This window comes from Bos taurus, chromosome X (genome assembly GCF_002263795.3).
Source record: "Bos taurus isolate L1 Dominette 01449 registration number 42190680 breed Hereford chromosome X, ARS-UCD2.0, whole genome shotgun sequence".
NCBI lineage: Eukaryota > Metazoa > Chordata > Mammalia > Artiodactyla > Bovidae > Bos > Bos taurus.
The window spans coordinates 94741695-94769579 of record NC_037357.1 but is presented as its reverse complement, the minus strand read 5'-3'; the positions used below and the strand labels follow the sequence as shown (position 1 = coordinate 94769579).

At 43.9% G+C, this 27885-nt stretch overlaps 1 protein-coding gene across 1 annotated transcript in view; it reads left to right on the top strand.

Moving 5' to 3' along the window:
• The first annotated feature begins 246 nt into the window (after window positions 1-246).
• The window catches only part of MSN (moesin), a 72689-nt gene continuing 45050 nt past the window's right edge, over window positions 247-27885 (top strand). The window contains 1 exon segment of the mRNA NM_001046477.1: window positions 247-423. Within this exon segment, the coding sequence (NP_001039942.1) occupies window positions 412-423 (12 nt within the window). The 5' untranslated portion in view covers window positions 247-411.

Below are 27885 nucleotides of genomic sequence, written 5' to 3'. Positions count from 1 at the left end.
CCAAGGTCTGTGAAGGGAGTGAGAGAGGAGGCAGGCAGGCCCGGGTGAGGGCTGGGATCCCCTACTGAGGCGCCCAGGCCCAGCCAGGCCCCCAAGTAGCTGGTGTGGCTGGGCAGGGCTGGTCTGGGCGGGGCGAGGCTGGCGGTCGGCTAGAAGGCGGGCGCGAGGGCGGGGAGCGGCGCGGAAGCCCGGCCACATAAAGGAGCGGGCGGTACGACGGGGGCGGCTCTTTCCTGGGTGGGGTTTGTGAAGTCGTGGCCCGTTAGCAGGAAGCCGAGCAGTCGTCCCGACGCTAGAGAGAGACCCAATCCGAGCCCCCAGTCCCCGGAGTCAGCCGTGTGTACTGCGTGCTCAGCGCCGTCCGACAGCTCCCGGCCAAACTTCGCCAACTCTGCTGCCTTTGTCGCCACCATGCCCAAGACGGTGAGTGTCTGGGGTGGGCGCTGCCGGCCTTGGGGGCTCTTGCTGACCCTCGTAGCGCTTCGCGGATGGCCGGGGGCTTGGCCAGCCACGCGTCGGGTCGCGCCGCCGCGCCCTCGGCGGAGGCCTGGAGCAGGGAAGGTTAGGGGCGGAGTCCGGCTCTGGTGCGTCCTCGAGTGTAGAGGGGTCCCGGGGTAGAAGTGTGGGCCGGGAGGGGCAGGCCTCTTTCTCAGATTCTAGTTCCTTGTGTCTGGAATGCCACAGTAGGGAAGGTTTCCTTAAGGGCCCAAGGTCTCTTTTTACCCACGATGGGCCCTGGGCGCAGGGGAGAGAATTCTGATCCAGAGGAAAACAGTTACCTCAGTCCAGGAATTGGCGCTTTTATGGGGCCAGGCTGCCTCAGACCAGGATGGGCCATGGGAACCGAGAAGCAAGTAGGAGGGTGGGAGCTGCTCAGGGCGGATCCCGCACCCCCTACTCACCTTTCCCACAGCCTCCCCAGACAGCTTCAGCTGTTTCCCACTAGAAGAGGAGAGTTGTGGATGGACTCATCGAGGCCACTTACTCTTGCCCAGGAGCGCTAACAATTCACTAGACACCAGTCTGAAGGGAGGGAAGAAGACTTTGAGAAGAAGACTGGTTTTTTCCTTCTCTTCACTTGCCAAATCCCTGCCTTTCCCATTACTCACGGGCTATTTCCTCCTGTCTACTCCAGACTGTTCTGTGAGGTGTGGACTCTTCTGTGGGGCCACACCTTTCTAGAGTGGTGGTAGCTTCTAGGATCTGGTCTCCACCCCACTGTTTTGAGAAGAGAAGACGCCTCCTGGGAGTGGGGCCTAGGGGGGCCGGATGCCCAGGAGGGAGGGGGGAGGGATGTGCCTGAATAATGAGCCCTGCTTGCTTTTGTGCAAGTCATGCCAAATGGCTGCTGAGGCCCTTCCCTTGCTCTGGAAGGCTGGGTGACCACCCTGGCTTGAGTCCCTTAGGCCAAGCAGCTTGTTGCACTGGCTTAGGCTACGCAGTTCTGCCGGACCCTTCTTCTGAGGACAGCCTGAGCCTTGTAGAACTGAGATAGTGACTAGCAGTGGTGGGAAGGACTGAGGGTCCCTAAAAGAAAGGGGTGGGGGACAGTACTTTGGGTGTGTGCTGAGCTTTGGTTGCCACGTTGTTGTGTTCCAGCCTTACTGCCAAGTGATTCTTTCCTTTCCAGAACCCTGTCCTTCAGAAACAGCAAGTTTTCAACAAGTGTATACTCCCACCATCTTCATCTTTTCATTGCTCATGGTTTTATGACATGGGGCTTTTCCACACACTCCCCACCCCCATACCACATACACACAAAGTGAGAGAGAATGGTTTTGAAAAAAGAGGGAGTGGGGGAAAAGTCTCTGCTTTACAGAGGATCATAAAAATCCTTCCAGGACCCTCTCTTTGATTTTATCTCTGTGGTTGACTCCTTGGCTCTTCTTCAGATGTGTCTTTGCCTAAATAGGCATGTGGATCTCTGGGAATTGACTGTGCCCTGCAACACATGTGGCATCTCTCATCCTCAGTTCTGAAATATCTCTTATTTAAATACAACTTTAATGTGCCTGGAAATGATTTCAAAGTTATCTAAACCACCATATCTCAGTGAAAAGTGACAAGGAAGACAGCATGGTGATCTTCCTGTTGTGGAGAGAGATTGGAGTATGAGCTGTTGGACGTCAGGCCTAGGGTAGTGAAAGTATTTTTATGCAGACTGACTGAAACTTGAATCATGCTGGAAGGAGAGGGCTACATTTTGATAGACTGGAAGCTTTAGAGAATTTCCCATGCTTTTTGCTTCAAAGAAAGGTTAACTTAGGAGAAACAACTGTATTATGCCTGTTAAGACCATAGAATCTTAACCTGAAAAGGGATCTCACACACTATCTAGTAGATCTCTCTCCCTCTCTCTCTCTCTCTCTCTCTTTTAACTAATGAGGATATTTAGGCCTAACAGGAAAGGACCTACCACCTAAGGGCACATGATGACAGAATCAAGATTGGGGTCCATGCTTCTTGATGCTCATCCCATTGACCTTCTATTCTCACTCACTGAAGTATTATTGAAGTTGAGCCCCTTCTTTTGCTCAAAGCAAATTGACCTTTATTTTCAGGTCTTTCTGGTCCTTAGATAAAAGGAAGTGGATGATTTGGGCAGAGTAACTAATGTTGGTATTTGTGTGGTCTCCTGGTGAGAGTTCCAGGTGTCACCAGGTGCCTCCTGTTACTTTTCCCATTCCTTATCCCGCTGTTGAGGTATCCAGGGGCACACTTCTAGTTCACTGCATACCAGCTAGTAACTTTAATGAAGGGAGAAAATTCCTTATTTCCCATTCCTTCTTCACTAGCGTGTGTTTGTGCATACTCGGTCACTAAGTCATGTCCGACTCTTTGCAACCCCATGGACTGTAGCCTGCCAGACTCCTCTGTCCATGGAATTTTTCAGGCAAGAATACTGGAGTAGGTTGCCATTTCCTCCTCTAGGGGATATTTCCAACCCAGAGATCAAACCCACATCTCCTCCGTCTCCCTCATTGGCAGGAAGATTCCTTTACCACTGAGCCATCTGGGAAGCCTATTTCACTAGTGTGCTTTAGGCTACTTCTGGAGCATGACAGATAAGGACGATAGTGGAAAAATCAATTCATTCATTCATATGAACCATGTCTACAGTCTGTCCAGGCTTGGTTTCACTTTTACAGCCCATTTTCTCCCTTAGTCACCTATCTCCCTTTAAATCTGTTAAAACATGCCTTTCTGCATCCCTGCCCCCAACCACCTCTTGTATTCTGTGCCTCTACTTGCCAGTTTCCTGAGTCTACTTTAAGTAACCAGAATACAGAAGCTTATTAACTGCCATCTATACTTTGATGATGATAAGACAGTTGTTAAAAAAAAAAAAGTTTTCTCCCCTCTACCCTCTTTAACTTTTTTTTAGATCACAAAGTCTTTGGGACTCTGTATTCCCTAAAAAGTGACTGTTTTGAATTTTCAGGGTGTTCCTGAGTTTTTGGTTTATTGTTCTCATGGCAAAAGTGAGACCCATAATGACCTAGAATGATGCAGTAAGTCAGTAGAGAGGATAAGATTTAAATCTGTGACTTAGTTACAGGATCATTTCTTGGTAAAACCTCTTCAGTTTGTTGAGTTTTTAGCTCTAACTCAAGGGAAAGGTGATCAAATGGTCATTGATGGGACCATCCATATGAGCAAATGTAAAGAACCCAGTTCCTTAAAGTATTTGAGGGCTTCAGGGTCTGCATTCAGCTAAATTTTAACAGGGGCATGTGGACTGTTTATTCTGCCATTCCTGGCATTGCTTGAGCCACTCGAGTGGCACTAAAGTGGTACTTGGTGAATAGAAGGCAGAATATCAGTCTTTTAACCCTTGAATCAGCCCTGCCCGTAGACTTCAGGGGTGGACAAGGGATCAGGAATGGAGGTTGTGTGAGAGATTGGCTTTTTGGATCCTGCATCTATCTTTCCACTTGGTTCTCCAGTTCACTTAGCCCTCTGTGAAAGTTTAGATGGTAGAGCAGAAACCATCTTGGAGATTTCCTTTAGGATTTTTCTTCAATAGCTCTCTGGGCAGAGATGGGCTAGTGGGGCAGGAGAGCCCTTGTGGGACCCTCAAAGGTACCAGCTAATCTATATCCTATCATCTTAGGCTTGGGGAAGGGAAGGCTGCTCTGTGAGTAGGTGACAGATGGTATGGATCATAGGTCTACTAACTCTTCATTATTATCTAGCTGACTATAACAGTAGTTTGTTTTAAGGGTGTTCTCACTTTTCTCTTTCTCCTCTCAGGAGATTGCTGTACTGAATGATAGAGCTGGAAGGGACATTTAGAGGTCATTTGTTCTATTTCTCTGACTCCAATTCCAATTCTCTCTGGATAGGCTCAGTTGACAGCTAGATTTACTCTGAAATTATTCTAACAGTGTTACTTGGCAACAGTATATCTAGGTCCCTTTGTGTCTTCTGGGAGTCCCCCTCACTGGAATTACAAGACTTAAGGTCCTTAGAAGGGAGAATATCTGGCTACCCACACTACTCGGATTGGGTCTTTCCTGTTTAAGCTGGTGACAATTGGCATCATTACAGATTGGGAGCAGTCTGTTTCTGATATTTCAAAGATAGAACTGAGTTTATCATGTGTATCTTTCCCAACTCAGGATATTTTCTCCCTGCTACCTCACTCTATTCTTCTGCCCCCAAAGAAAAAACGGTATAAAGGTAGTTTCTTTTGGGTGCAGTCTGTTGGTCAAGTAAAAGAGGTAGTCTTATTATGATTGACTGGTTTTGCTGTTCATCCTTCCTCCTATTTCATACTTGATAGAGCTGAAAAAGTTTTCAGTTCCAGGTTCTGATTTGTGTTATAGGAGCAGTCACTTGGGGGGTTAGCTTAGGATTGCATTAATTTGGAAGGTGAGTGTTGGGAAATGGCAGGTAACACTGACTTGATAGTTTTCCTTCTTCTTCCATGTAAGAAGGACATATTCCCTGACCTTAGTTAAGTGATCCAAATGAAGTGGGCCTTTATGCAGGTTCTTTCTTCAGGCCCTCAGTCTCCAACTTGTCATAAGAGAACTGTACTAGTAATAGATACACTCTAGGGATGCTAAAGCTGAAACTCCAATATTTGGCCACCTCATGGGAAGAGTTGACTCACTGGAAAAGACCCTGATGCTGGGAGGGATTGGGGGCAGGAGGAGAAGGGGACGACAGAGGATGAGATGGCTGGATGGCATTACCGACTCGATGGACATGAGTTTGAGTGAACTCCGGGAGTTGGTGATGGACAGGGAGGCCTGGCGTGCCGCAATTCATGGGGTCGCAAAGAGTTGGACACGACTGAGCAACTGAACTGAACTGAACTGAGGGACCCTTCTAGTATTGATGCTCTTTTATAAGTTGAGAAATTTTTTTGGATATTGTCACTTATTATAGAGAAATATTTATCATAAATTAAGTAACTCCCTCAGTTTGATCTTATTTTCTTTTTGTAAGTACATCTGTCCATGGAATTCTCCAGGCAAGAACACTGGAGTGGGTAGCCATTCCCTTCTCCCGGGGATCTTTCTGATCCAGGAATTGAACCCAGGTCTCCTACATTGCAGACAGATTCTTTACCACCTGAACCACCAAGGAAGCCCCTACTGATGCTCTTGAAAGCCTTGATGGTACAGCCCTCAGGCCTCCCATTTTTGTGTCTTCTTCCTTCAGACATTCTTTCCTTAAAATTTGAGTGCCTTCTTTGTACCAGGAAGTGTGCTAGGCTATGCTGAGAATACAGTTGAAGAGCAGTTGCTAAAAGGTATTTTCTTGTCCCCTTACACCTCTGGAGTGTTTTTTCTTCCTGGGTACTGGGTTCAGAATAGAGAGCTTCTAGCATTGGAGTTGGTTTGTCTCATTAGTAGCTCTGACATGAACACTGGCATGAGTGTTCTGGGCCATTTCTTCTTGATTCTATGGAGGGGAAAGGGCTATATCTATGTAGGGAACAAGAAAGAAACCAACTGAGAGTATATTGTAAAGATTGTGGTTGACCTAGGAGCCTCAAACACCGAAAACTTGATGGATTTCCCCTCTTTTCTTCTCACTGCCTGCCTGAAGCATAGCTCCTCCCTGCCTGTCTCCTGCCCTGCGCCCACACCCCCAGTTCTGCTGAGAGGCTAGGAAGCTACTGAGTTATGTTTCAAGTTTACTTTAACCTCAAGTGTGGTGGTTAGATATTCTGGTAGACAGTGAGGAGGTAGTGGGCATAAACCAACCTCTTAAGGTATCTACCACCAGTGCACTGAGGGCTGGCTATTGTGGGGTACAGCATTTCAAATGCATCTGTACTTAGGATGACCCAGAGCTTCCTTAGCCTTAAGTTGTTTCCCTTTTAGCTGATTGTTCTGAGTGGTCTGGGTTTCTCACAGAAGTGTTTTGAATCACAGAGTAAATGAGCTGGCCTTGAAACTTTTTAGTTTAAGTTTAGTTTATATTTTATTTTATTTTTTTTAATTTAGACAATGTTTCATTTTTATTTTTATTTTATTTATTTTTTTCTTTTTTTAATTTAATTTTATTTTTTAACTTTACAATATTGTATTGGTTTTGCCATATATCAACATGAATCCGCCACAGGTATACATGTGTTCACCAAAGCCCAGGAAAGAGAAGTGATTTGAATGAATTGATGATAGAGCTGTGGACTAAAATTCAACTTGTCTGACTCCAGATAGGTGGGAAATAATAAATGTCTGCCTTTTAAATGGAACTCACTGCAAGATATTCAGCATTTTCTTCTTTTGTGCTATGGGTGACCAGAGACTGGACTGTAGTGTTAAAATGGTCCTGAGAGCAAGTCCTTCTGTGTATGTAGTGCTTATCTCAAAGGTTACTTTGTTTGGAGATAATCCAGATGGTTCAGGCTCTGACCTTGCTTTTGGGATTCTTTGTAGCACTTCCCAGGAAGGTAAGTGTTTTGCTTTGACTGTGAAGCATGGTAGAAAGTAGATATGTGCACAGAAAGGAGGTAAGGAGAGGAGACTAGCTATGTTTTCCTGCTTGCAACTAGGCTTCACTGTCGTAAGAGTCTTTATTGCTGCTGCTGCTGATAAGTCGTTTTAGTCGTGTCCGATTCTGTGCAACCCCATAGATGGCAGCCCACCAGGCTCCCCTGTACCTGGGATTCTCCAGGCAAGAACACTGGAGTGGCTTGCCATTTCCTTCTCCAATGCGTGAAAGTGAAAAGTGAAAGTGAAGTCGCTCAGTCGTGTCTGACTCTTAGCTACCCCATGGACTGCAGCCTACCAGGCTCCTCCATCCATGGGATTTTCCAGGCAAGAGTACTGGAATGAGGTGCCATTGCCTTTTGTTCAGGGTCACATGAAGTTTGTAACAGTATTGAAAGGAGAACTTGACTTTCCTGATTCCCAAGTTAGTGGTGTCTCACTGGACTTGCCTGACTTGAAAGGATGATGACTCTTTTTACTCATGGGACACCAACATCCAGAGAATTGGCTCTGTGGTGATTACATTAACAGTATGACCACAATGCCACAATGGAGTTCCCCTAAATAGCTTCTGCTGCAGCAGGTTTCAGTCAGTGGGTGACTCAGTTCTTCTGGGGCCTCAGAATGACTTTTTCCTCTTCCTGCCTGCCCCTCACCCAAATTCCCCGCTTTCTCTTTGCCATTTAAAATTTTGATCTCTGACCTCTTTGTATTCTCAGTGGTCCAGCTTGACATGTTCCTTGAGTTAGGAGAATATTATGGTACTTTCTTTCACTTTGGTGACAATATTTGAATACAAACTGGAGTCTCCTGACCTCAACTCTCACTACTTATCTCTAGGTTTTGTAGGCCAGACCCAATGAAGGTGCAGGCGTGCTCAGTCATGTCCAACTCTTTGCGACCCTGTGGACTGTAGCCTGCCAAGCTCCTCTGTCCATGGTATTTTCCAGGCAAGAATACTAAAATGAGTTTCCATTTCCTACTCCAGGAGATCTTCCTGACCTAGGGATCAAACCCCTGTCTCTTGCATCTCCTAAATTGGCAGGCAAATTCTTTACTGCTGCACCACTAGGAAGCCCCCCAGTGAAGGTAGCTAGCCAAAAAAGGACTTTTCAGGCCTTTATAGAAAGGGGAATATAGAGTATTGGTGAAAAACATAAACTCTGGAACCAAATTGCTTGGATTCAGATCCCAGCTCTGTGACCAACTGTTAATAGTTTTGTAGCCTTGGGCAAGTTGCTTAACTTCTGTGCTTCATTTTCCTCAACTGTAAAGTTGAAGATACCTATCTGATAGGGTTGTTTAAGGATTAAATGGGGTAAGTTTCTATAAAGAGCTTAGAACTGTGGCCAGTATCTAATCAGTGCTATGCAAATGTTATTATTATTTATGGAACTAACCCTCTGCTGGGCTTCCCTCGTGGCTCAGAGGTTAAAGCGTCTGCCTGGAATGCAGGAGACCTGGGTTCGATCCCTGGGTTGGGAAGATCCCCTGGAGAAGGAAATGGCAACCCACTCCAGTACTCTTGCCTGGAGAATCCCATGGAGGGAGGGGCCTGGTAGGCTACAGTCCACGGGGTCACAAAGAGTCGGACACGACTGAGCGACTTTCACTTTAGATCTATTTACCTGGAGATTTAGGGCGAACTCACTAAAACACAGTTTGAAAAAATGTATACATGGCATTTTCTATAGATTTTGAGAAGGGAGTTTATTGGGACATAAACAGGGCCTTGAAGGGTGTATACCCTCGAGGGCAATGGCTGTTCTGAGGGGGACAGTGACAGTTTCCATATGTGGGTGTAAACCAAGTGGCCCTAGGCCACACTGTTCTCTTAAAAATGAGTTTGCCTGAAACGAAGGAAGGCTTGATGTGCTGAAGTGAGGGGAGGATTCCCTTGTGTTGCGATTGTGGTAGATTGAAAAGTGACCAAGCCTGATAGGTATGCCTGATAGATATGTCATTTTCTGGTGAGGACTCAGCTGTACTATCTGGGCCTTTAAACTTGGAGAAAGGATCTTTTGGGTGACTTTCAAAAAATAGCTCTTTGTCTGTGCCTGATGATAGAAGCATATTGGATGCTCCTATCAGTGGGCTTGTTGTGGTATAAGGTTAGTGACATAGTTCCTAGGCCAGTGGTATGGTGACCTACCACTGTGTTAGCTTAGTAGTATTGTTTTGCCAGGTAGCTACTATGATTGGTGACTTCAAAGGTTGAAGTTTCTTTCTGTGCTTGGTGACCCTTCTACTTTGTAGGAATTTGATAGATACTTTGTATGGCCAGGATATCAATCAGAGTCTAATGAGTGAAAAATTGAGGTGTGGACATTTGATCGTATGTAACAATAACAAAGTATAATCATGAGAAATCTTTTCCTGTATATTTATTTGGCAGATAGGAGGGGGAATAAGGCATACCTATCAGGCTTGGTCAGCATTTCTTTCCTATCTTTAGTCTTGGCCTCCCTTAAATACCTGGGAAAGTTTAAGGCTCATTTTCCTCCAGTGAAGTATGTATAGATAAGGTTCCTAATCTTACTGTGTTGGTGTAATCTGCCTCTTACCCCTCCCACCTCCCTGTTCTTTTTCAGAAATCTCAGCCTGAAGGTTAGATAAGTATACAAAGATGTTTTAACCTGTTGTAATCTCTGACTGGGGTTGATTAATCTGTGGTATGGAGTTGGGGGTTGGGGGTCAAAGTAATAGTCCATTTGGGTGTCATTAGTTAAGCTATACAAACCTTTGGTATTTTCAAAAGTTTTAAGTGAGCTAATCTTCTCTCCAAATATACTCACGGATATTCCTGGGAGGTTGACTAATCCACAGAAGTTCCCTTGTTGAGACCAGAAGTCATTTTTACCTTTTAATTTTTCTTTATATTGAAAGTGTCAATGATAACAGAAATATATAACTGAAATAGAGCCCTTTTCTTCAGGTTCCTTACTCTTCTTGGCACTGGGGCCATGGTGGATCTAGCATATAATTGGTGAGAACATTTGCCACTTTGCTTCAGAGTTACACTATACCTCTTTGCTGTTACTTGGAGAGGTGCTCCAGCAGGACCTGAAGAGGGCCTAGGGAAAATTTAGATTTAGTTGCCTTTCTCTCTGCCATAACCCGGGCATTTTCCTAAGGTTGGGAGTTTGCTGCCTGGCCTTAGGCCAGTTGCCAGAGGAAACCAATGACTAAAGGCTTCCTCCCTGCGACGTCAGCTTCTGGAATCTTTCCTGATGATTCCCTACAAGTCAAGTATGCCTTATTTGGCTATATTTTCCCCCCTGAAATGCCTTTGCCACCTCAACTAGTGTCTTGTTCTTTTTCGGTACAGGGAATAACTTCCTCATGTTTGTATAATGCCACCTACAAACTTTTCTTCTTGTTTAGAGCTTGTTAGAACAGGAGGTGGCCCCTTTGTTGGGGCCAGGGTGGGGACCAGTGAGAAAGGAGAGAGGAAGATGGGAGAGCTCTGGAATGACTGATTTCTCCACCTTGCTTTCTTATCTTTTCTTGTCCTCCTCACCCCTGCCTGATCACCACTCTCTAGCTTCTTACCTAGATCTCTGATAGTTTAAGAGTAGTCTTGCATGGCCTGAAAAGGCTCAGGGTGTGGGGGTGGGGGGGGGGGGCAGGTTGGGCTCTCAGCATCTGAAACTACTTCTTTGCAGTAGCTAAAGCCTTCAGTTAAGTTCCGTTCACTTGCTCAGTTGTGTCTGACTCTTTGTGACCCCAGTCTGACTCTTTGTGACCCCATGGACTGCAGCACACCAGGCCTGTCTGTTCATCACCAACTCCCGGAGTTTACTCAAACTCATGTCCATTGAGTCGGTGATGCCATCCAACCATCTCATCCTTTGTCGTCCCCTTTTCCTCTCACCTTCAATCTTTCCCAGTGTCAGAGTCTTTTCAGATGAGTCAGTTCTTCACATCAGGTGGCCAAAGTACTGGAGTTTCAGCTTCAGCATCAGTCCTTCCAATGAATATATAGGACTGATTTGCTTTAGGATGGACCAGGTGGATCTCCTTGGAGTCCAGGAGACTCTCAAGAGTCTTCCAACACCATAGTTCAAAAGCATCAATTTTGCTCAGCTTTCTTTATAATTTAACTCTCACATCCATACATGACTACTGGAAAAACCATAGCTTTGACTAGATGGACCTTTGTTGGCAAAGTAATGTCTCTGCTTTTTAATAAGCTGTCTAGGTTGGTCATAACTTTTCTTCCAAGGAGCAAGCATCTTTTAATTTCATGGCTGCAGTCACCATCTGCAGTGATTTTGGAGCCCCCAAAAAACAAAGTCTGCCACTGTTTCCACTGTTTCCCCATCTATTTGCTATTAAGTGATGGGACTGGGTGTCATGATCTTAGTTTTCTGAATGTTGAGTTTTAAGGCAAATTTTTCACTCTCCTCTTTCAATTTAATCAAGAGGCTCTTTAGTTCTTCTTCGCTTTCTGCCATAAGTGTGGTATCACCTGAATATCTGAAGTTGTTGATATTTCTCCCGGCAATCTTGATTCCAGCTTGTGCTTCATCCAGCCCAGCTTTTCTCATGATGTAGTCTGCATATAAGTTAAATAAGCAGGGTGACAATATATAGCCTTGATGTACTCCTTTTCCGATTTGGAACCAGTCTGTTGTTCCATGTCCAGTTCTAGCTGTTGCTATTTGACCTGCATATAGATTTCTCAAGATGCAAGTCAGGTGGTCTGGTATTCCCATCTCTTTAAGAATTTTCCACAGTTTGTTGTGATCCACACAGTCAAAGGGTTTGGCATAGTCAATAAAGCAGAAATAGATGTTTTTCTGGAACTTTATCACTTGTTCATTGATCCAACGGATGCTGGCAATTTGATCTCTGGCTTCCCTGCCTATTCTAAATCCAGCCTGAACATCTGGAATTTCATGTACTATTGAAATCTGGCTTGGAGAATTTTGAGCATTACTTTACTAGCATGTGAGATGAGTGCAATTGTGTGGTAGTTTGAACATTCTTTGCCATTGTCTTTCTGTGGGATTTGAATGAAAACTGACCTTTTCCAGTCCTGTGGCCACTGCTGAGTTTTCCAAATTTGCTGACATATTGAGTGCAGCGCTTTCACAGCATCATCTTTTAGGATTTGAAATAGCTCAACTGGAATTCCATCACCTCCACTAGCTTTGTTCGTAGTGGTGCTTCCTAAGGGCCACTTGACTTCACATTCCAGAATGTCTGGCTCTAGGTGAGTGATCACACCATCCAGTTGCTAAATTCTTTATATGTGCCTTTTGTATGCCTAGGCTTCTCACTTGGCTTTTCTGAGTAGGCTCGGTCCAACATCCTTCTTAGTCTTATCTCCAGTCCTGAGCTGTCTCACCCCAGCTTAGAAGAGCTGAGCTTTTGACACAGCTTCAAGCACTTGTCTGTTTTTTTTTTTTTTTTTAAGGCTTTTGAGTAGAAATGGTACATTGAAAAGACTAACAGACTGAATCAGAATTTATGGTTTTTAGTCTCAATGTGTGTGACCTTGGGCAAGTCACTTTTATGGGCCTTAGTTTTCCTATCTGTAAAATGAGAACATTGGCTTTTTCTGACATTCTGGTTACTTGTGCCTAGTCTTTAAGAAGATGATAAGAAGTTCATGGAAAGAGTTTAATAGAACAAAGACTATTTGGTGAAGCTGCTTTTTCTTCTTTAGAATGGTATTGGGAATGTCATTCTCCCTGACCCTGTTCCCAGCTATCATTGTGTAAGTAGCCCTCTCTATTTCAGTGAGCTCTGCTTAAATGTATTGGATCAACCTATGACAGAGCTTGCCTTGGATATCCTGACTTGGAGAGACAACTGTTAACTGAGAGCCATGGGTGTGGGGCCTTGGAGTTCAGCCTGCAAAGTACTGCTGCTGCTAAGTTGCTTCAGTCATGTCCGACTCTGTGCTACCCCATAGATGGCAGCCCACCAGGCTCCGCCGTCCCGGGGATTCTCCAGGCAAGAATACTGGAGTGGGTTGCCATTTCCTTCCCCAAAGTACAGTAACTGGCTATTTTGGGTCCTTGGTGACTCCAAGAAGAATGGAAGACCCTTGAATTGGTCGTTCCAGTAGGGAAGGGGAAGACCAAGAAACAAACCAAAACTGAAATGCAAATGAAATTTGACTTCTTGTACTCTCTTCCCCTACAACATCCCTCTCCTTAGGATTATGAAATTGCTTTTGGCTACATCTAAAATTGCTAAGCTCCCCTTCCCCTTCTTCTGTCTGAATCATTGATGCCTTTGTTTTCCTTGGATCAGGAGAGCTAGGTGATGTAGTCTTGGTTGGAGTGAAGGGGAGAAATTTCTAGTGAGGGAGATTGCCACAAGCCTAGTGTTCAGCCTTCAACTTATCCTGCATTTTGTGAATATGGCTTCCAGTGGTCTTAGATCTGCAGATGAAAGGGGAGGGATCTCTGAATTTCCTGTGAGGGAGTGATGGGCTTATGAGGCATAAGAGGTTCACTGGAGATGGTATACCCTTGGCTGGATCTGTTTTTACCCTTCTTCCTCCTTAGTGACATTTTGTACAGTGTGTACATGCATGCTCAGTCGCTTCAGTTATGTCCGACTGTTTGTGACCCATGGACTGTTGCCCATCAGGCTCCTTTGTCTGTGGAATTCTCTAGACAAGAATACTGGAGTAGGTTGCTGTTCCCTTCTTCAGGGAATCTTCCTGACCCAGGGATCGAACCCATGCCCCCTTCATCTCCTGAATTGCAGGCAGATTCTTTACCACTGAGCCACCGGGGAAGCCCTATTTTCTACAGTACATGCTTGTAAATCAGGGATCCCTGGCTGTATCTCAGCCACCTAGGAGTTGGCCATGAACATACTCTTCAGCTGCTCTGAACCTTCTGAAGTGAGGGCAAGATAGAAGTCTTCTTTGTGTCTGTCTTCTTTCCTCTGGGAACAAGTTCCTAGGGCAGAGAAGGCTTAGTTGGGTGAAACTGGACAATACTTTTGGGTGGAAGATTCTTCCCCAGCATTAAGCTGGAATGGCCTCTGGCCCATGCAGGAGGTTGCTGCTTGGAGCAGCCACCTTGCTCACAGCCTTTCCTTCTTAGGAGCCTTCCATGTGTTAAGGATTCCAGTTGCAGGTGGTATATTAGAAACACTGTTGGTGAGGGAGAGAAAGAAAGCTGATATAGGAGAGAGATGGGGAGAAGGAAAGAGGAACCAGATAGAAGAAGAGTGTTTATTTTTATACTTCCTGTTTTTATAAAACCCAACATGGCATATGACAGAGTTTAGCAAATAGAGGGAGACATCTTCCATAAATCCACCATTTTAACATAGCAATTATTATTTATGTTTGTGTCTCATCACATCTCACATATGTACCTTAGTTTTCCATGGTATAATCATATTGTACATAAAAAAAATCACTGAAAGCTTAGGTAAATGCACTTTAGTTTTTAAAAATGAGCATTTTTAATACCTTTACAAAATTTCATCCAATGACTATATCACAGTGTACTAACCGTTCCCCTTTTGGTGGGCTTTAAAATTACTCCCAGCATTTGCCAGTATTTATATCACTGCAGTGAACGTGAATAAGAGAAAATCTAAAACCCTTAGTGTGGTATATATGGAGAGCCCTTTGATACCTGGCTACATCATAGCTCTGTCTCTAAACTCAAGTCCCACTTGTCCCCACATGTACACTAACTATGCTGTAGCTTTGTGGGATCATTTCCCCAAGTAAGCCATACCTCTTATATCTTTCACCTTTAGCATATGTTTTTTCTTTCAACTTGAAATGTCAGGTGTATCTTCCTCACCTCCACCTACTCTGACACCTCCACTGGATGCTTTAATACTCCCTGTAGTATTAGTTGCAGTGTCTTCTGTGTGCCCACTGTACTTTGTAAGAATTTCTGTTATGATACTTACCATGTGGTATTGCAGCCATCTGGGCTCCCATTCTTTCTCCTTTAGCAAAACGGTAGATTTGAAAGTTTCTAACTCTTCTTGCCTCAAGAAGGGGCTGTTGTTCAGGTAGAGATGGTTAGGGATGGGCAGGCCTTTGGAGAGCACATGGTCAGTGACAGACATGGAGAAGGGTAATATATGCAGCAATAATATATACAAGGGATCCAATGTTGGATGAGCACCTGGTAGGACATACTCTAGGCACCAGTAATAGAGAAAATACACCTTGGAGAAGGATAGGGTACATTAGCACCTTTAGGGAAGAGAGGCCTGAGAGAGAGTCTGTCTGACCTTGATCCACCAGTGCAAACTTCTCAAACCACTCCAATTCTCAGTTTCCCATCTGTAAAATGGAAAGAGTAATAGCACTCTACTCCTTAGGGTTATGGGTGAATATTCAGGCACTAATGCATCTGGAGGTGCTCTGTGAAGTATGGGGCATAGGGGAGGAAGAGTAGAGCTAGGGCACCCCATAATTTTTGTTCCAGTTGGCCTCTGTGTAAGTTCTCTCTGTGTAGTTATTCACAAGATTCTGAGCCCATAATGTCAGGTGCTATAATTTCCCTGAGCAAGCATTCCCGTAGGTGCCCCACAACCTGATGCTTTTAGTGGGATATATGTAGGGAAGTCCCATCTCCCCACTTACCTGGGCAACATGGCTCCAATTGGCCCCAGCACAACCCTACTCAAAAATGGCCACAAGTGGCCGGGGAGGGAGGTACCATCTTCTCTTCAGCAACAAATGAGTGGTACTAGAGTAGAGGGTTTTCTAACATCTCTTCAGCTGGAGGTGTAAGTATTTATAGAAGCTATAGTAAAACTGGTCATCTTTCAGGACTTCTGGCCTCAAATCAGCCAAATACTGTTAGAAGGACAGAACTCATGTCTTTATATGCTCCTCAGAGGCCTTCCCATCCCACCTGTCTTGTGCAAACAGTTCGTGGAGAGCTTTAAGGTCTTTGGATAGAGATTCTCCTCCACCTAGTGTGGTTTTTGTTTTTTCCACATACTACCCATGACTCCTTCCTGCTGTCCTGGCCATCTGAAAACCCTGAATCCACCACAGAATTGTATGCTTTATAAAGGAAGCAAATTACCTGAACCTATGGAAGATCTGCTGGTCAACTATAAAACACAACAAGGGGAAGAGACTTGCTCAAGATCATGCAGTGAGTCAGGGGCAGAAGCCAGTCTTTAAGCCAAGACTCTCAGGAGTGTATTCTTTTCATTCTATCAGCTTGTTGTTGTTAAGTTGTTAAGTTGAATCTGACTCTTTGTGACCCCACGAACTGCAGCATGCCCAGTTTCCCTGTCCTTCACTATCTCCTGCAGTTTGCTTAAATTCATGTCCATTGAGTCGGTGATGCCATTCAACCACCCCATCCTCTGCCTCCCCCTTCTATCAGCTTAGCTCACTAATAATTTGTTCAATAAATACATTAATAGCTACTATTGTCAAATTGGAATTGTCTTGCACAGACTCCTTTGTTTATGTCTACTACAAAGCCAAACAACAGTTTCAGGGGCCCACTGGAAATTACCCAATGTGAACCTAGCTGGGCCCTGGCAGAATGGAGGTAAATAGTGCCAAGAAATGGGGAGGAATTTTTCCCTTTTGTGTACCTTGAAGAACCTGTTTACCTGTGAGTGGCTAGTTTGTTCATAACTAATTTCCATTCCCTTTTGCCATGTCTTCACACAATACAGTAGTGTTCACACCAAGGCAGAATATTTAAATCAAAGTTTTTAGTGGAGTCTAACAGGTAGCTATGTAAGCATTTTTATATGTCTTTGTGAAGCAACCCAGAATTTGGCCCTGGAGTATCAGGAATTACCCAGCTTTTTAAATTTTTTTACTTTTTTGTATGTGTACTGCTCATGACAACACCCTTATGGCAGAAGTCCAAGAGGAACTAAAGAGCTTCTTGATGAAAGTGAAAGAGGAGAGTGAAAAAGCTGGATTAAAACTCAACATTCAAAAAACTAAGATCATGGCATCTGGCCCCATCACTTCATTTCAAATAGATAGGGAAACAATGGAAACAGTGACAGACTTTATTTTCTTGGCATCTAAAATCACTGCAGATGGTAACTGCAGCCATGAAATTAAAAGATGCTTGCTTCTTGGAAGAAAAGCTATGACAAACATAGATAGCATATTAAAAAGCAGAGACATTACTTTGCCAGCAATGGTCCATATGGTCAAAGCTATGGTTTTTCCAGTAGTCATGTATGGATGTGAGAGTTGGACCATAAAGAAGGCTGAGTGCCAAAGAATTGATGCTTTTGAACTGTGGTGTTGGAGAAGACTCTTGAGCGTCCCTTGGACTACAAGGAGATCAAACCAGTCAATCCTAAAGGAAATCAATCCTGAATATTCTTCTGAAGGACTGATGCTGAAGCTGAAGCTCTAGTACTTTGGCCACCTGATGAAAGTGGTGGCCACTCTCACTCAGGAAAGAGCTGACTCATTAGAAAAGACCCTGATTCTGGGAAAGATTGAAAGCAGGAGAAGTGGACGACAGAGGGCAAGATGATTGGATGGCATCACTGACTCGATGGACATGAGTTTGAGCAAGCTCTGGGAGATGATGAAGGACAGGGAAACCTGGTGTGCTGTAGTCCATGGGCTCGCAAAGAGTTGGACACGACTGAGCAACTGAACAACAACAACTGCTCATTGTGGCATGGCCAGCAGGCAGGACTGCATTGGGTAATCTTATCATGAGAAGTTTGTGATCCTGAGGTTTAAGGATTGAGTTGGTTTTTCTGCTAAGAGATGGATAGGGCCAGACATAGTGCTGGGAGGACAGCAGGGAAATCCTATAGATCATCATGTTGGGGTACCCAGCAGCTGTATTCTGCTGTTGTTCCTGTTATCACCACTACTGCTACCATCATCCAGGCTGCCTTAGGTCCTAGACTGCCCATCTTTTCAGATTTGATAAAGGTAGGCTTTTCTGTTTTAGTAAAGGTAGGCTAATTTGAGGAGCAATAGGAGATACTTTTTCTCCCACACATTCCCTGAAAGAGAAGTATGGCCAGCATTTGAGAGATATAGGAGTAGACCTACTAGATAGGATTGGGTGGCCTAAAATAGCAAGAGCCTTTGAGGATCATCTGGTCTTTAAAGGACTTTTTCCATCTGTTCTTATAGTGCTGAGCTGGACACTGTATGAAGAATATTAACAGATACAATCTGTGCTTTTTGGTAGGGCAGACAAATAAAATCGGACTTTATTTTACAATTTTTGATTTGTTTTTTCATTATGAAACTGATACGTATTTGCTGTGGAAATAAAATAGCACTGAAAAATTTAAAATCTCCTGTCTTCTGCCCTGATTATTCTCTAGAAACAACCAACATTTGTGTGAACTAGTTAGTTAATGTGAATTTAGACTCCTTTTTAAATGCATTTATACACATAGAACTTTAAATACATACATAATATAAATCCATACTATTCAACTACTTGTTTTTTAAACTTACCACGTGGTGTGCAACTTTTCATATCAAATCAGATTTTAACATCTGTGTGGGCTCATTAATAATCAATTTATCAAGTGAGTAGAACACTTAAAAGCATTTAAACGTTTTTCACAAATGAAAAGGGCTTATATTCTTCATTGAATGGAAAATAAAGAGAACACTGCAAGGGTTTTCCTACCTGAGACCTGAGAGAGAAGGATTTCTGGAGAAGGTAGGAGTTGTGGATGCTTTTGTTGGGATAAAGAATAAAATGATGATAGCTCTTCCCCTTTTCAAGCTCTGTAGGCCCCACTTTTAGAGATTGCTGTGATTTCACCCATGCTTAAGTTATCTTAGTGGAGTGATTGGTGGTAGTGAAACAAGAGGGAAGGTGGAAGGGCACAATCTATAAAAGAATGATATAGCCATCAGTTCAGTTCAGTTCAGTCGCTCAGTTGTGTCCTACTCTTTGCGACCCCATGAACTGCAGCATGCCAGGCATCCTTGTCCTTCACCAACTCCCAGAGTTTACTGAAACTCACGTCCATTGAGTCGGTGATGCCATCCAGCCATCTCATCCTAGGACATGACAAAAACTGGTCAGAACCAACTAGGTCCAGGATGGTGGAAAATTTGCTTTCCAGCGGAACTTGAGTGTCATCATTACTCATTATAATACATTAACATGCTAAATGACACATCCAACAACATGACAGTTCTGTTGTTGTTGTTCAGTCTCAGTTGTGTCCAACTCTTGTGGCCCCACGAAGAGCAGCATGCTGGGTTTCTCTGCCCTTCACCATCTCCCTGAGCTTGCTCAAACTCATGTCCATTGAGTTAATGATGCCATCCAGCCATCTTGTCCTCTGTTGTCCCCTTCTCCTCCTCCCTTCAATTTTTCCCAGGATCAGGGTCTTTTCTAATGAGTTTGCTCTTCCCATCAGGTGGCCAAAGTATTGGAGCTTCAGCATCAGTCTTTCTAATGAATATTCAGGGATGATTTCCTTTAGGATTGACTGGTTTGATCTTGTAGTCCAAGAGTCTTCTCCAACACTACAGCTCAAAAGCATCAATTCTTCAGCATTCAGTATTCTTTATGGTCCAACTCTCATATCCATACGTGACTACTGAAAAATCATAGCTTTGACTATATGGACCTTTGATGGCAAAGTAATGTTTCTGCTTTTTAATATGCTATCTATGTCATAGCTTTTCTTCCAAAGAGCAAGTATCTTTTAATTTCATGGCTGCAGTCACTATCTGCAGTGATTTTTGGGGGCCCAAGAAAATAAAGTCTGACAGTTCTGAGGCTCAGTATAAAAGGCCAAAAAGTCAGCTGTGGCCCAGTTCCTGGAAATCCCCACTCCTTCCCCAAAATAACTGGGATAATCCTCCTACTCAGTAGCCTAAGAAATAACCCAATGCATAAAAACTAACTGCCATATTTCAGGGCTCTCTTGCTTTCTGAGATGGCTCATTCTTTGTCTGTGGAGTGTGTTTTTAAATAAATCCACTTCTTATCTATAACTTTGTCACTGAATTCTTTCTGTGATATGATATCAGGAACCTCAGATTTGCCTGGGACTTCCCTGTGCTTAAAGCATCCCCTCTCCCTTTTCTGTGGTTTTGCCAATTTGGAGTAATTTGATTCCAAACAGTACATGACTGAGAACCCTGTTCCTCAGACCAATTCTGGGCTGCTGTAGCTATCTGAGGTTGAGGAAAGAAGCTGTGTGTGAGTGTGTGTGTATGTGTGCGTGCATGCGTGTACATACACTTTGTTGGTGTGCACATGCCTTTCCAGTCTTCCCCAGAGAAGAATAGTGAAGTTGGATTAGAATCTGCTCATCCCATACTTACCAGGGATCTTGTCCAGGTGGCAGCAAATTAGAATTTTGCAGAGTGTTCTGTTATAGCTGAAGCATCTAATTGAAGAGTTGAGAAAGAGTGATTTTTGAAATGCAAATAAATACAGTTGACCTTCGAACAATGGGGAGGTCAGGGCAACCCCCTGCCCCACCCATGTACTGCCAGTTGAAATTCTCCTTTAACTCTACAGTTGGCCCTCAATATCCTTGGTTCTACACCCACATATTCAACCAACCAACCACAGGTTTAGCCAACCACAGATTGTATGGTACTGTAGTATGTATTTATTGAAAAAAAATATTTTTATTAAGTGGACCGGCACAGTTCAAAGCCATGTTGTTCAGGGTCAACTGTTAAGTTCAATTCAGTTCAGTTGCTCAGTCATATCTGACTCTTTGCGACCCCATGAACTGCAGCACGCCAGGCCTCCTTGTCCATCCCAACTCCCAGAGTCCACCCAAATCCATGGCCATTGAGTCGGTGATGCCATCCAACCATCTTATCTGCTGTCCCTTTCTCCTGCCCTCAATCTTCCCTAGCATCAGGGTTTTTTCAAATGAGGCAGCTCCTCGCATCAGGTGGCCAAAGTATTGGAGTTTCAGCTTCAACATCAGTCCTTTCAATAAACACCAGGACTGATCTCTTTTAGGATGGACTGGTGGATCTCCTTGCAGTCCAAGGGACTCACAAGAGTCTTCTCCAACACCACACTTCAAAAGCATCAATTCTTCAGCGCTCAGCTTTCTTTATAGTCCAACTCTCACATCCATACATGACCGCTGGAAAAACCATAGCTTTGACTAGACAGACCTTTGTTGACAAAGTAGTGTCTCTGCTTTTTAATATGTTGTCAGGTTGGTCATAACTTTCCTTCCAAGGAGTAAGTGTCTTTTACTTTCATGGTTGCAATCACCATCTGCAGTGATTTTGGAGCCCAGAAAAATAAAGTCAGCCACTGTTTCTACTGTTTCCCCATCTATTTGCCATGAAGTGATGCGACTGGATGCCATGATCTTCGTTTTCTGAATGTTGAGCTTTCAGCCAACTTTTTCACTTTCCACTTTCACTTTCATCAAGAGGCTCTTTAGTTTTTCTTCACTTTCTGCCATAAGGGTGATGTCATCTGCATATCTGAGGTTATTGATATTTCTCCCAGCAATCTTGATTCCAGCTTGTGGTTCCTCCAGCCCAGCATTTCTCATGATGTACTCTGCATATAAGTTAAATAAGCAGGGTGACAATATACAGCCTTGATGTACTCCTTTTCCTATTTGGAACCAGTCTGTTGCTCCATGCCCAGTTCTAACTGTTGCTTCCTGACCTCCATACAGGTTTCTCAAGAGGCAGGTCAGGTGGTCTGGTATTCCCATCTCTTGAAGAATTTTCCACAGTTTATTGTGATCCACAGTCAAAGGCTTTAGCATAGTCAATAAAGCAGAAATAGATGTTTTTCTGGAACTCTCTTGCTTTTTCCATGATCCAGCGGATGTTGGCAATTTGATCTCTGGTTCCTCTGCCTTTTCTAAAACCAGCTTGAACATCTGGAAGTTCACGGTTCACGTGTTGCTGAAGCCTGGCTTGGAGAATTTTAAGCATTACTTTACTAGCATGTGAAAGTGAAGCCACTCAGTCATGTCCGACTCTTTGCGACCCCATGGACTATAGCCTACCAGTCTCCTCCGTCCATGGGATTTTCCAGGCAAGAATACTGGAGTGAGTTGCCATTCCCTTCTCCAGGAGATTTCCCCAACCCAGGGATTGAACCCGGGTCTCCCGCACTGTAGGCAGATGCTTTACCATCTGAGCCACCAGGGAAGTCACAAGCATGTGAGAAGAGTGCAATTGTGCCGTAGTTTCAATATTCTTTGGCATTGCCTTTCTTTGGGATTGGAATGAAAACTGACCTTTTCCAGTCCTGTGGCCACTGCTGAATTTTCCAAATTTTCTAGCATATTGAGTGCAGCACTTTCACGGCATCATCTTTGAGGATTTGAAACAGCTCAACTGGAATTGCATCACCTCCAATAGCTTTATTTGTAGTGATGCTTCCTAAGTCCCACTTGACTTCACATTCCTGAATGTCTGGCTCTAGGTGAGTGATCTGTACACAGTTTACTAAAAAACAAAGTCTGGACAAGTGACCATTCCTGTTCTTAGAAGCTTGCTAGTTTGAGGGTATTGATCATTCTTGAAGAAGCCAGGCCAGGCAAGGAGAAGCAGGATTACCAGAAATACAGGCTCTTTTGTGCCCACTCATAACATGCCCCACCCTTCCCTTGTCTTCTTAGTTCCCAGACTTTCACAGTGGGTGGAGCAGAGCTTATGCTTGCCCAGCTTTCAATCCTGGAGGCTCTGCCGTCAGAGGTTGACCTTGACTAGACCAGGTGTACTATAGGCCACTGAAGGCATTATTGTCTTCCCCTTTAGACAAACAGGAAGCTGCCTGCAAATTGAGTGATTGGAGCTTTCCGAATCCTCGTGGGGCAGGGAGAGCAAGGGTCTGAGGTCATATTCTAAAAAGGGAAAGGGAATGACATTTTAAAGAATTTCTTGGGCTACTTGAGAAGGCTTGGATCCAAAGTATCTTTAGGCATTTATTGTACTCCAGGCTTGTAAGAAGATCTGTGTTTTCAACATTTATTGGTTATGTGATCTTTTGGAAGCCCCTTAACCTCTTTGAACCTACCATTCTTCATTGATAAAGTAGAGATGATAATCCTCAGTGTTGATGGAAAACTTGGATAACATTAAAAAGCCCATGAATGTTAGTTCTGTAGAAAAGCAAGCATATAGGATTCAGGTGCTCAGAGAAGCATAAATCGTATTTTTACACCCTCTGTTGACAAAGGCAGTAAAATGTGATCAATGGATAAAAGACTTTCACTTCACCATTAAGAATGGTTCTGATCCTTAAAAGAGTAAGCCTCAGTTATCAGGAAAACTTCACTTCTGTAGAACAGATCATTTATAGACCATTTGGGACCAATAATGTATTGCCATATAATCAGCTCTCAACTATCCATAACAAAAACATTCTTCTCCTAGCTATGTGTGGACTGCCTGACCTAAACCATATGAGCCCAGAGAATGCAAACTCCCTTGGCTTTTGTAATAGTCCAAACAAGACATAGTTATGTAAATATTTCCAAAAAAATTCTTAAAGTAAAGTGGTTAGATCGCTACTGCTGAGTTTAGGGAGTAGCTGTCTGCTTTCCAAGTAGTTCCCTGTTTAAAAGAGCCTTTTCAGATATGAATTGAAGGAATTCCTTTATAGGTTGGCTGGCATTGTTCTGAAATTACTTTTCAATGTTCCTAGCTATACTAAGTCCATGTATGGACCAAAAGAATGAAAGCTCCTAACCAAAATACTGATAATTCTTTACATTTGTAATATGCATTGTTGTTGCCAAAACCCTTTTTACCACTATAATTATTATGTCATTTGATACTCATTAACTCTCTGCAGTTAACAAGTTAGGAATGATTAACCCTGCTTTTTGTATGGGGAAACTGAGGCTCAGAGAGGTTAAGTGACTGCAGAAAGCACTCAGATGATGAATAAGGGAAACAGGACTTGAGTGGGAGACAGAAGACTTTGACTTTAGACTACATGGTGTGGAGGGTGTAGAATGGGGAAATGAGTGTTGTTTCATAAAGGCCTGGACTTAAGCCTTAGTCATGATTAAGTCAGAGTTCTAAGGTTAGAAAAGAAGTTGCAACTTTAAATTAGGCCCTTTCCCTGTTCTAATAGTTGCTAAACCTCCCTTTAGTCTCTCCTAAAATATCATGGGGCTTCCTTGTTGGCTCAGTGGTAAAGAATCTGCCCACTAATGCAGGAGACGCAAGAGATGTGGGTTCAATTCCTGGGTCAGGAAGATCCCCTGAAGGAGGAAATGGCAATCCACTCCAGTATTCTTGTCTGGAGAATCCCATGGACAGAAGAGCCTGGCGGGCTACAGTCCTTGGGGTTGCAAAAGAGTCAGGCATGACTTAGTGTTTAAACAACAACAACAACAAAATATCATGAGTGAAGAATAAAATTTAGAGAGAATTACAGTAGTTGGGGTCTCTAAGTGGATGTCCACCTGTCATATTGTTCATGTTCTGCCTGCTTGGGGCCTGGCCTGACACTTGTTTTGCAGCTGGCTTTCTGTCACCCTTCTTGCTGATCTCAGACTACTGTCTTCAGGGCTGGTCGAGCTTTCCAGCTGATTGGGCCAATAATTTACATGACTTCGCTTTGCTCTTGGACGCATAGATGTTGCTTGTTAGGAAGTGAGAATTGTTTGAGGATTGCTTAGGCCTAGCTAACATAGGGTCTTGTTTGGACTTTGGTGGGAACATAATCATTGGTCTAACTTGTTGAGTGGAAGAGGTACTGAGAAATTGTGAAAAGAGCACTCTTCTGGAGTTGAAGAAATGGAGTTTAGTCTGAGCTCTGCTTCTAGCTTCCCAGAGCAGTCTTGGCCAGGTCTTTGTCCTTTGGGGACCATGATGTATTCTACAAAGTATTGGTTTGGCTAATGTCTGAGGGCCGTTCCTGCTCTGAAAGGCTATAATGTATTCAGAGATGTTACATTCCCTCAGTAATTGCTCCTGGTCTGCCCCACCTTGGGTAGGGGGTTTGTGGCACACATATCAGATATGCTCTCAATCTGTGTTATACTGGTCCAAATGGCAATTCTACTAGCTCTGAGAGGTTGAGAGTAATCAGCTACACCTGGCTTTAGAGGAGACCCCCTTCATAGAAAGGCTTTGGAAATGCTATGGAATATAATTGGGTGGAGGGTTAGGCAGGCAAGGGTGGCAGGAATCAGACATTGCCTGATCTGGGTAAGAAGGGAAGAGGTGCTCTGGAAAGGTAGTTCTCGGGGAGCCCACCAGAAACAGGCAGTAGGATGATATCATGAGGTAGACAGTTTAGTGTAGTTCCTGGTCCCAAGTAGTTGGTAAGCCCTCAGGAATGTGACACTGTCACTAGGAAATATGTCACTAGAGCAGTCAAAGGCTGTGGAAACAGCCTTCCTTTGTCACCATCCCCATTGTGTAGTGTGAGGTTCTTGGCGGCAAATGGGAAAACCTGTTTTGTAACAGCAGATAGGGCTGATCCTTCAAAAGAAGGAAAATTCATAATGCTTGCTTAATGTCAAAGCTTGTGAGGTTGAATTTACTAGTGTTGATACATTTTAGTTTTTTTTTTTTTCCTTGTGGATTTGAAGCAAGGTTAGGAAAAGTGGGAAATTTGAGCTCATTACCCTAGTGGCCCTAAGAGCTAGAATGAAGGTGGAGTTTAACTTTTAGGGCTGCCTTCCTTATGGTAGAGTGTTGAGTTCTTCATGGAACCAGCCTCCTGATCCAGTGGGAAAGTCCAGCTTGCCTATACAGTTAGTTGGTCTTGGCCAGCTTGTGGAAGCATGTTGTAAACTCAGGTCTTGGCTTAGGGCTTTGGGCATCAGTATTTTTTTAAGAGCTCCCCTAGGATATTCTAATTCTGAAGCCTCTCCATGTTACATCTGAGAAAACTGAGCCTGAGAAATGGAGGTCCATACCGGTGCCCACACAGCGTGAATATAGCTGAGCTGAGCTGAGATTGTCTAGGGCTCTTTCCACTCCATTTGTAGCTGGAAGTAAAGGTGACCCAGACAGCTCATTCAGGCATCCTCTAAACTTGGTTTTGGGGCCTGAATGAGATGGGAGTTATGCACCATGCCACCTGCTCCAAGTACTAGAGGAAGGGGTGAGGTTCAAAGAACTAACTGGACCCCAGGGAGGTAAGCAGCTCTCTTTAGAGCTCAAATTCAGTGTCTGGGCATGTGCATACTGGTGGTGGTGTGGGAGAAAGGATAGGACAGGATGGAAAGTGAGTAATGCTGTGGGCACCAAGGCACTCAGTTAGTGGGAACATTACAGAGAGTTGGTGAGTAAGAGCCCAAGGACGTGGTGACCTCATTCCTCAGTTACAAATAGAAGTGCTGGGCTGAGACCCTGCCCTGTGTCCAAGGTAAGGTGCTTTGGAACTGAAGACTGCTGATTCTCTACTTCCTGCTTAAGCTGGATAGCTTTTACATCTGACTAGGTCCCAGTCCCTGCTGCTCCTATACTTTCAGAGTATACCAAGCTCTGTCATAAGCCCTGGCACCATATCACAGTCTGGTCTTGTATTATTTTCCATTGTTTTGTATGTGGTACCTCAATTAAAGAATAAATTCCTTTTACGTGAACCGTGAACTTCCAGATGTTCAAGCTGGTTTTAGAAAAGGCAGAGGAACCAGAGATCAAATTGCCAACATCAGCTGGATCATCGAAAAAGCAAGAGAGTTCCAGAAAAACATCTCTTTCTGCTTTATTGACTATGCCAAAGCCTTTGACTGTGTGGATCACAATAAACTGTGGGAAATTCTTCAAGAGATGGGAATACCAGACCACCTGATCTGCCTCTTGAGAAACCTGTATGTGGGTCAGGAAGCAACAGTTAAAACTGGGCATGGAGCAACAGACTGGTTCCAAATAGGAAAAGGAGTACATCAAGGCTGTATATTGTCACCCTGCTTATTTAACTTACATGCAGAGTACATCATGAGAAATGCTGGGCTGGAAGAAGCACAAACTGGAATCAAGATTGCTGGGAGAAATATCAATAACCTCAGATATGCAGATGACACCACCCTTATGGAAGAAAGTGAAGAAGAACTAAAAAGCCTCTTGATGAAGGTGAAAGAGGAGAGTGAAAAAGTTGGCTTAAAACTCAACATTTAGAAAATGAAGATCATGGCATCTGGTCCCATCACTTCATGGCAAATAGATGGGGAAACAGTGGAAATAGTGTCAGACTTTATTGTTTTGGGCTCCAGAATCACTGCAGATGGTGAGTGCAGCCATGAAATTAAAAGACGCTTACTCCTTGAAAGAAAAGTTATGACCAACCTAGATAGCATATTGAAAAGCAGAGACATTACTTTGCCAACAAAGGTCCATCTAGTCAAAGCTATGGTTTTTCCAGTGGTCATGTATGGATGTGAGAGTTGGACTGTGAAGAAAGCTGAGCGCTGAAGAATTGATGCTTTTGAAGTGTGGTGTTGGAGAAGACTCTTGAGAGTCCCTTGGACTGCAAGGAGATCCAACCAGTCCATTCTGAAGGAGATCAGCCCTGAGATTTCTTTGGAAGGAATGATGCTAAAGCTGAAACTCCAGTACTTTGGCCACCTCATGCGACGAGTTGACTCATTGGAAAAGACCCTGATGCTGGGAGGGATTGGGGGTGAGAGGAGAAGGGGACGACAGAGGATGAGATGGCTGGATGGCATCACTGACTCGATGGACGTGAATCTGAGTGAACTCTGGGAGTTGGTGATGGACAGAGAGGCCTGGCGTGCTATGATTCATGGGGTCGCAAAGAATCGGACACAACTGAGTGACTGAACTGAACTGAACTGATGATAGGAAATACGACTTTGTTCCTAGTCTCTCCAGGAGCACATGAAGGTACTTAGTGGAGAACAAGGCAGCACTTGAAGAATATCTTGATTTCTTTTCTCCCTGCCCCAGCCTCCAAAGAAACTTTGGATTTGAAGAGAATGGTGACTAGGAGCTTTTGGGTAAATATAGCACACACTGCATTCTGTAGATCTACTCATTACATTTTTTCAATACTAG